The sequence below is a fragment of the Nicotiana tomentosiformis genome, chromosome 12 (genome assembly GCF_000390325.3).
Source record: "Nicotiana tomentosiformis chromosome 12, ASM39032v3, whole genome shotgun sequence".
Lineage (NCBI taxonomy): Eukaryota > Viridiplantae > Streptophyta > Magnoliopsida > Solanales > Solanaceae > Nicotiana > Nicotiana tomentosiformis.
In genome coordinates this window covers 64,957,277-64,966,878 of record NC_090823.1, presented here as the reverse complement: position 1 = coordinate 64,966,878, position 9,602 = coordinate 64,957,277, and the positions used below count along the sequence as shown (strand labels likewise).

At 38.0% G+C, this 9,602-nt stretch overlaps 1 protein-coding gene across 1 annotated transcript; it reads left to right on the top strand.

Annotated features, from left to right (window-relative positions):
- Positions 1 to 8,361: 8,361 nt before the first annotated feature.
- LOC138902781 (uncharacterized) lies at positions 8,362 to 8,691 on the top strand. Its single transcript, XM_070190679.1, has one exon. It carries the CDS (start codon positions 8,362 to 8,364, stop codon positions 8,689 to 8,691), a length of 330 nt encoding a protein of 109 aa, XP_070046780.1.
- The last annotated feature ends 911 nt before the right edge of the window (positions 8,692 to 9,602 follow it).

Sequence of the window (9,602 nt, the reverse complement as noted above, 5' to 3'; positions counted from 1 at the left end):
AGTCCGATTGACCTCAAACATTGCACACAAGTCATAAATGACACAACGGACCTACTCCACCTCCCGAAACAAACATCCGAGCCCGGTAACCATAAAGTCAACTCTCGGACAAACTTCTCAATTTCCAAAACTTCTAATTTTTCAACTTTCGCCATTTCAAGCCTTAATCAACTACGGACCTCCAAATTACTATCCGGACACGCTCCTAAGTCCAAAATCACCCTATGGAGCTATCAGAATCGTCGAAACTCCATTCCGGAGTCGTTTACACATAAGTCAACATTCAGTCAACCTTTCTAACTTAAGCTTCCAACCTTGACACTAAGTATCTTAACTCATTCCGAAACATCTCCGGAATAAAACAACTACCCCGACAAGTCACATGATGACAAATGAGCATAAAATAAGTAGTATATAGGGGAACGAGGCTACAACACTCAAAACGACCGGCCGGGTCGTTACAATTGACCTATATTACTCCCTAAATGATCATTGTCACCATCGTAATAGTGTAATTCAAAACATTTAATGTTAACAAAAAGTTTCAATATGAATCCCTTTGCCATATGTGACCCTCGCATTAGTGTAATTCATGTAGTTTAAATTATCATTGATTGTTACAATTTATTTAGGTTCTTACTAGTTCATTTCCTATATAATTATATCTATAGAGTAGAATATATAATGACCTTCTTTCTTTTTGAACATGTGTTATAATTGGGCCTGCCGAGTTTCAAAGGAACTCAGGCCCCAGTCCTGCTCCTGCACATTTGGGAGGTCTGAAGTCAGTTGTTGTCCTTTCTTGCTATCTGTTGGGCCTGTCTTTTTAGGCCCAAAACAAGAGTCTATCCTTTTCCTTTACTACTTTACTTCTTTTTTCTGTCTTTATTTCTCACATGTATACAACAATTATCATATTATATTGCATGCTTTATTTACCTATTTGAATCATGTAGACCATCTAGGCAAGCCCTAAAATATATAGGATTAAATGAAGTATTAGGCTTAGTAATAGATAGTTTTAATTCATTAATTGCAAATTGTTTATACCAATCCCCACTAACGATTCTATGAAGTCTTTTGGAACAAAACAGCTTTAGCAAAAGGCAATAATCCTCTATTTTCAAAAATCGGAAGTGGAATCTAATATTGGTCTTCTAAATCATACTTTTCCACAAAATTAAACAAATGTCGTTGCCCAGTTAAAGAGGGATTCTAGCAATTTTCTTCAAAAAATGATGTTTGGGAATCGAGGTATATGTTAATCTATTACTTCACAATAGTTTACTTCACTGGAGTTATACAAATAGTCATAATCATTTTACACAAAGTGTTTACAATTTAATCCCATCTCATATTTTTACAAACACAAACCTTATGTGCAATACCTTATACTCTTTCAATCATATGTATATACAATATTATCTTCAAAGCTTTTCTAAACCTATGTCCTTTAAAACTACACACTCTCTTTTCAAGTATTAATTATTTAAAAATGGATATGTAGTATGCCGCCTCTCTAATACTAGTTAAGCAGAATATAAACAACTAACCCTTTAAACCTAGTCTAAGTCCTATGGAGCTACCTCAAGTAGATTTTAAGGGATGCCTAATGCCTTCCCGTTAGAAGAACAAGAACCAAAATCTCACCGGTTAGTAGACCAATAAAGAATATGGCTTTAGTAAGTAAATAGGTACCCTAGTATACCTTTAAATATTAGGTGGCAACTCTCTTTCATCAATAACAGAGAAATTACAAGTTGAATCTTGTTTTGACTAGTGCAAAATAGGGTACTACAACATGGCGACTCTACTAGTTTATGCTGGTATTCTATTTGTTAAGCTAAGATGCTAAAACCAAGTTCCACTATGCCGGAAATCCTATACTTGACCTGCTTGACAGATTTCCCTAATGTTATAATATCCCTAACCTTTTTCTAAAATCCATGCAGTGACACTGTTAGCTTGATGATGACAACACTTTTATTTTTGAAATAATGTGACTCCATGCTAAATGTCCCCTGTATATGTGATCCTCCACACATTCGATTCTTCAATACTTTATGTTTGCCTTCCATAACCATGTATATGCCCATGTTGTCCTTAGAACTTTATTGAGCTAACATGAATGAACCAGACCTAGCTTGTGAACTTTAAATGAACCTTCCTTTGCTACTGTTTGAGTATAACCTCAGGATTTGTTCCCTAAATAGATTAGTATAAAGTTAAAAACTCTTAGGAAGGAATAGTCATGTCCTGAACTTTAGAGTAAACAAGACTGATGGCTTACGATTCTTTTACTACTCTTTTAGAAGTCTTAATTTGCTATGTGAACCCGTGAAAGCCTTTAGAAGTCCTAATTATGATTATTAGTTTGTATTTCTGTTGGTATTCTTTAGAAACTTTAATTGATGTTTGTTAATCTGCAATCATGTTAACATTCTTAGTAGTTCTGATCGAAGTTATGAATCTATGACATTGTTAATATCTTTTAGAAGTTCTAATTATAGTTGTTAATCTGTACTTCTGTTAATACTATTTAGGAGTTATAATGGTAGTTGTTAAATATACCTCTGTCAGCTCCTTTTAAAGAGCTCAATTGAAGTGGTCAACTTACATCTCTGTTAATATCCTCAGAGGTTTCAGTAGGAACTATTAGCTTTTATACATGCTAGAAGATAAGACTTAGGCTATTAGGGGAATGTGTCTATCCCAAGAACTTCATATGTTTAAACCCTGCACCTACTCTATTCTTAAGATATAGGATCTAAGTGATTGAGTTCCTAATAGTAACCTGATGATGCTTTTGTCTCTATATATGAAGTTGATTCTTTTGGGCATGCCTATATATCATTTACATTGGATTATGTACTTTGTTAGATTGTGGTTACATCAGGATGATTGGTTGTCTTATGAACCTATAAGTATTTTGTATTAACTGTTCTGTGGTATGGTGTTACTGTGATATTAGGACTTACATTGAAGTGCCTCATTGGTACTTAAAGCTGTAGGGAATAATAAATGTGAGTAGTTAGGGGTATTTGGAAGTAGAGTTTGTCCTTGGTTGAGCTACTCTCCCTAACACAAGCATTGTCCTAGGCCTTGAGACCCTTGGGAACTTTGAAGTGTTAGGGGTCCAAAGAAAGCTTTGGCCATGAACAGAGCTTTACCCTTAGCCTCTAATATATTGACTTATATTACTCCCTTTAGGTTTAGTGTTTAATGACAAAGAAAGGTTTCAATGTGAATCACATTGCCATACGTGACCCCCACATTATTGCAATTCTTGTAGTTTAAATTATCATTAATTGTTACAATTTGTTTAGGCCCGTACTAGTTCATTTCCTCTATAATTATAACTATGGAGTAGCATATCTAATGACCTTCTTTATTTTTGAACATGTGTTATAATGGGGCCTGCCGAGTTCCCAAAGGAACTCAGGCCCAAGTCCTCCTCCTACCCGTTTGGGAGGTCTGAAGTCCGCTACTAACCGTTCCTACTATCTGCTTGGCCTATTTTATTAGGCCCAAAACTAAAGTCCATCCTTTCCCTTTACTGCTTTAGTGCTTTACTTCTTGTTGCTGTCTTTATTTCTCACATATATACAACAATTATCATATTAGATTGAATGCTTTATTTACCTCTTTGAATCATGTAGACATCTAGGAAAGCCCTAAAAGATATAGGATTAAAAAAAGTATTAGGCTTAGTAATAGATAGTTTTAATTCGTTAATTGCACATTGGTTATACTAATCCCTACTAATGCTTTTATGAAGTCTTTAAGAATAAAACAGCTTTAGCAAAAGGCGATAATCCTCTCTTTTCAAAAATTGGAAGAGGAATCTAAAATTGGTCTTCTAACCCGCGCTTTTCCAAAAACATAAACAGATGTCGTCGCCCAGTTAAAAGGGACTTCTAGCAATTTTCTTCAAACAATGAAGTTTGAGAATCAAGGTATATCTTAATCTATTTCTTCATAACATTTTACTTCACTAGAGTTATACAAATAGACATAATCATTTAAACACAAAGTGTTTACAATTTAACCCCATCTCATATTTTTACAAACACAAACCTTATGTGCAATACCCTAAACTCTTTCAATCATATGTGCATACAACATTTTCTTCAAAGCTTTTCTAAACCTCTGTCCTTTGAAGATACACTCTCTCTTTTCAAGTATTAAGTCTTTAAAATGGATACATAGTATGCCACCTCTCTAATACTAGTTAAGCATAATATAAACAACTAACCCTTTAAACCTAGTCTAAGTCATATGGAGCTACCTTAGGTAGAATTTAAGGGATGCCTAATACCCTCCCCTTAGAAGAACAAGAACCCTTACCCAAAATCTCACCGGTTATTAGACCAATAAAGAACATGGCTGTAGTAATTAAATAGGTACCCTAGTGTACCTTTAAATATTATGTGGCGACTCTCTTTCATCAACAACAAAGAAACAACAAGTTGAATCTTATTTTGACTAGTACAAAATAGGGCGCAACAGGGTTGTTTTGGAGTCTCGCTTAAATATCCTTCATGAAGTATGCCAGTAAGCCAGTCATAGAAAATAAGATCATTGAACTTAAGGTCAAGGAAAGAGATATCCAAAGAATGCTTGGACTCCTATCTACCAATAGGACGGAGTTCAGCCTTGGGTTTGATGAAGATAAACCGGAAGGAACGAGTGAATGCGGTGAAAAAGAAGGCATTTTATGTTCATCCTGATTCTTCGCCCCTCTAGTTGTTATTATTCTAGACATTCCCACATATTTTAGTCCTCGAAGTCCGGTACTGAATCCTAGCTCTATGCCTCTTGATATTTCTTAGACATTCTCTTGTAACATCCAGTATAGGGCCCATAATTGTAACACTCTGGAAAACATTTTGAAGTACTTAAGCGCTATTAAGGAAGTTGATGTGCGCTAATTGTATTATTTTATGTATATACAAGGACTATTATATGAATGATATTAATGGATCATGATGATATATGTATGAGGTTCATTAAGAATGGTTTATGGTCTAAGAAGAGCCCTAACTCCAAGTCAAGTTAGAAATTTCATGATAGACTAAAGTTTCAAATGGGTACACACAAGACCAAATTTTGAACGAGAATATATACCTATATATAGAGATTTATGTTATGATCTACCTATCAAATAAAATATCTTCGAGTCTAGTTTCTAACGCTTCAAATCGTTCATCATTTGGACATTCCTAAAAGAAGTTATAACCAAATAACCAAAGGCCGGAAAAATACGATTCTGCGACCAATTCTGCGATCGCAGAACCATTATGCGATCGCAGAAGTAGTTATGCGACCACAAAATGGTCGTAGATGTAACACCCAGGAAAATTTCGAAGTACTTAAGTGTAATGCCCGATAAAATTTGCAAAGAAAATAATGTTTCATGGTGCCGGACTAGGCTTACGTGGCTCGGACTTTTTGGGTTGAACAATGTACCGAAAAGTAAAGGAAACATTTTTGGCGGAAAAGCGCATTTATGCGGTTCATTATGCGATGACATAATCACTCTGCGGGCCGTATAATGGCCGCAAAAGTGAGCAAGAGAGGGCCAAATCTGGCAGCAGCTATGCGGTCGACTATGCGACTGCATAGTGACCGCATACACAAACATATTTTTGATCATTTTGTCAGAAATTATGCGATCGATATGCGGTTCATTCCGGAGCTCCATTTTTGATTTTTTAAAACCCGACCCTATTTCGTTAAATACACTCTTTGGGTCATTTTTGAGCTATAATCTTATATTTTAGAGTGAGAGAGAGTGAGAGGGTGTTCTTCAATAATTGTTCTTCAATTGTTGCCCATGTTTTGAAACATTAAGAAGGGAAACTTACTAGGTCTTCATCCTAGAGGTAAGATTCTACACCCTAACCCTCACTTTTGAATTTTATGTAGAAATGGAAAACAAGCAAGATAATTTCTGGGCAGGAGGGTTGTTTATTTACATGCATGTGCTATAAAAGGGGGTAGGAAGATTGTTGAACTAAAAATGGTAAATATTGGGTTGTGGGATGATGGAATTCTCCATAAAAAGACCTTGGAACCTTAATGCACACATAGTGTTTGACAAAATGCTCAAATGAGCTAGGACAATGATCATTTTCCTAATTTTGATTCAATTTGTTATATTTCTACAATAGATTGAAGTTGCTAATAATTTTGAAATATTTTAGAGTTTAAGGAAGCTCAATTTAGGTATGTTATCTAAACTCTTCTCTTAGAATTGAATCTCACGATATTCATGTAAATGATGTAAGTCCCGAGTGATTTATTATGAAACTGGCTATTCCGAGTAAGATTGGGTTGAAAGATATATGTTCAACAAGCATCCCAAATGCTTTATTCATGTTATGTTACCAATTGAGGATGTGTTAAAATATGGGCTGTGCATTAATAATGTTTCAACTTTATGTCAAGTTCAAATGAAGGCTATTACGCCAAATTTTGTGAAATATCTCTATGTGCCTTAGACTCTAAATTGCTCACATGTGTACTACACACCTTGATTTGAATTGTAATTTTTGTTGATGATGATAATGGTATTTGAAATTTATAAGGTGAGCATGAAATACTGAATATGGCCAACGTGCCAAGAATGATCTTATAATTATGACCATTAGTGCCAATGAAGTGAAAAGATGTGAAAGTAATATGAAATGCGATGACTGATATAAAAAGGTTGATGTCTCAAATAAGATAGCCTAGCCGGTCGGGTCGTGATCGGACACCATGCCGCACACATGGTGGTGATTGTGCTGGAAATTGTAGTTGAAATGGTAATTGTGGTTGATGTCCCTAATGGATAGCCTAGCCGATCGGTTCATGATCGGACTCTGTGTTAAAGACGGTGGCATTGATATTGAGAGTAATTATGGTTGATGTCTCTAATGAGATAGACTAGCCGATCGGGTTGTGATCGGACTCCGTGCTGAGAGTACGGTGGTATTGGTATGGGGAATAATGGTATTGTGAATAATGGCATATCGATACTAAAAATCTCCCAATGTGAGATTTGGAAATTAATTTGAATAGTGTCTTGATCCTAAGTTGAGGTTTGATGTTGATTAAAGCTTCCTTTGATATTATGATACTCTTGTATGTATTATTTGTCATTCTATTGAGAGAGTGTTTAGTTATACATACTAGTGTTATTCGACAGTACTAACGTCCCTTTTTGCCGGGGATGCTGCATCTTTCAATAGATACTGGTGGTTCCACAGCAGGAGATATTGGTCAGTGATAGCAGTGCACCTTCTTCCCAGCTGACTTGGTGAGCCCTACTTCATTTCGGGGTCATGAATCATTCGTACTTTGTGTATTCTGTTTGAGGTATAGCTGGGACCTAGTTGCCGATTTTATCATTGTACTCTTCTTTATCTATAGAGGCTCTGTAGACATAGTTTGGGTTGTGTATTGGTGCCGGGAGAGACAAACTATGCTATTTTGTGGTTGTATTACTTGTCCATTTGAGACTTTAAAAATGGTGAAGCGTATGGTGAGAAATTAGTAATTGCAGACATGACCACTTTATTGTTTAATTAAGGAAAACATATATTCTCTTTAATCATGAATGAGTTTGGGTAGAAGGAATATAACAGGCTCGCTCGGTCGGGTTCATTCGATTGAGCGCCGGTCACGCTCCTCAGTTTTGGGGCGTGACAAACTTGGTATCCGAGCCTAAGGTTTTAAAGTGTCCTAGGATGTATTGGAGCCATGTCTAGTAGAGTCCTTATTATCGGTGTGTTGTCAACCACATCTATAATTAGGATGCTATATGGGAATTTATGAATAATACCCTTCTTTCACGTTCTTCATCGTGCGATAAATCTGGTTGTAAGTTTGTTCCTCCTTTAACTCCTGCGTTGCTCTAATTTTTAGTACATGGCAACTAAGAAGAAGGCAAGCACTGGCCAAAGAGCCAATGTCACCCCAGGAGTGACAGTGGATCCTATAATTGATGATGCGGGTGAGCACTAGAGGAGTGAGAATATTCCTCCAGCTACTACACTACCTGACTCTACTATAACTGATCAGACTGCACCTGTCCTTACACCTACTAAGGGTGCAATGGTCCCTCCAACTTATATACCAGTTCCACCTCCAGTTCCAACTTCTGATTCTGGTGTTTCTGATGTTGATCTTAGAGGAGCCATATGGATCTTGGCTCAAGTAGTGGCTTCCCAGGCCCAGAGGCCAAATGTTGCACCTACTTCTTCCAGTCAACCAGGGGATTCTACTAGTTTCAGGGTGAACATATTTCTTTAGTTGGATCCTCCACTGTTCACGGGTACTAACCCAGAGGAGGATCCCCGGGATTTCATTGATTAGATGCACAAGACTCTCCGAGTCATGCGTGCTACTGAGACAGAGGCAGTGGAATTGTCCTCCTACTGCCTGAAAAAGGTGGCATATTCTTGGTTTGAACTATGTGAGGAGTCCTGTGAAGAAGGGAGCTCTCCGGCGAGGTGGGGTGAGTTTGCCAATGCCTTCATTGATCATTTCTTGCCTACCGAGACTAAGGCATCCCGTGTTAAGTTTGAGAACCTGAGGCAAGGTAGCCTGAGTCTGTGGGATTACCATATGAGATTCGTGTACATGTCTAAGTATGCTATTTACATGCTGCCCACTATGGAGGCTAGAGTTTGCCGATTTGTATAGGGCCTTAGTCCCTTGGTAATTAATGAGTCCGCTACAACAGCCTTGAATTCTGATATGAACTATGGAAAGATGGTGACATTCTCTCAAGCCACAGAGACCCGTAAATTAAGGAACATAATAGAGCAAGAGGGTAGTAATAAGGCCCGGTCTGCGGGCAACTTTGGTGGTTCTTATGGTGGTGGCAAGTCAACATTCAGGGGAGGGTCAGCAGAGCCATCCCAGTCCTTTGCTCAGTCTTCGGCTAGTGCACGACCATCAGGGCCCAGTCAGCAGCAGCAATATAGCCAGTTTAGGCCCAATCAGGGCAATGGGGACTCATATCAGCAGGGTCGTCATGGTGGTAGATTCCAGCAGCAGAGGAGGCCCCCATGCCCTCCCTGTGGAAAGATGCACCTAGGAATATGCTACATGGACTTACCCATATGCTATAGATGCGGATTGAGGGGTCACATTCAGATGGATTGTCGTTCATCCCGCCAGGGTACAGGTAGGGGCCCAACACCGCCAGCCAGTTCTGCAACTACTACATCCGCAGAACCTTCTCCATCTCGAGGCACTCCAACAACCACAGGGCATGGTGCAGCTAGGAGTGGAGCACAGAGTTCGGGAGGATATGGCCGTTTCTAGGCTATGAGGGGTCGCCACAATTCAGAGGCTTCTCCAGATGTTGTCACATATATATTAACCATGCAATCTCATGATGTATATGCTCTTATTGATCCCGGTTCCACTTTGTCATATGTCACACCTTATGTTGCAATAGAATTTGGGATAGAACCAGAACAGCTTTATGAGCCGTTCTATGTATCTACTCCGGTTGATGAGTCTATTTTAGTTGTGCGGGTTTATACAGATTGTGTTGTAATGTTGCGTGGTCGGGACACCGTGGCCGATCTTATTGAATTGAGAAT

Coding starts and splice junctions, on each gene's coding strand:
- LOC138902781 (XM_070190679.1), top strand. CDS start 8,362: ATGCACAAGACTCTCCGAGTCATGCGTGCTACTGAGACAGAGGCAGTG.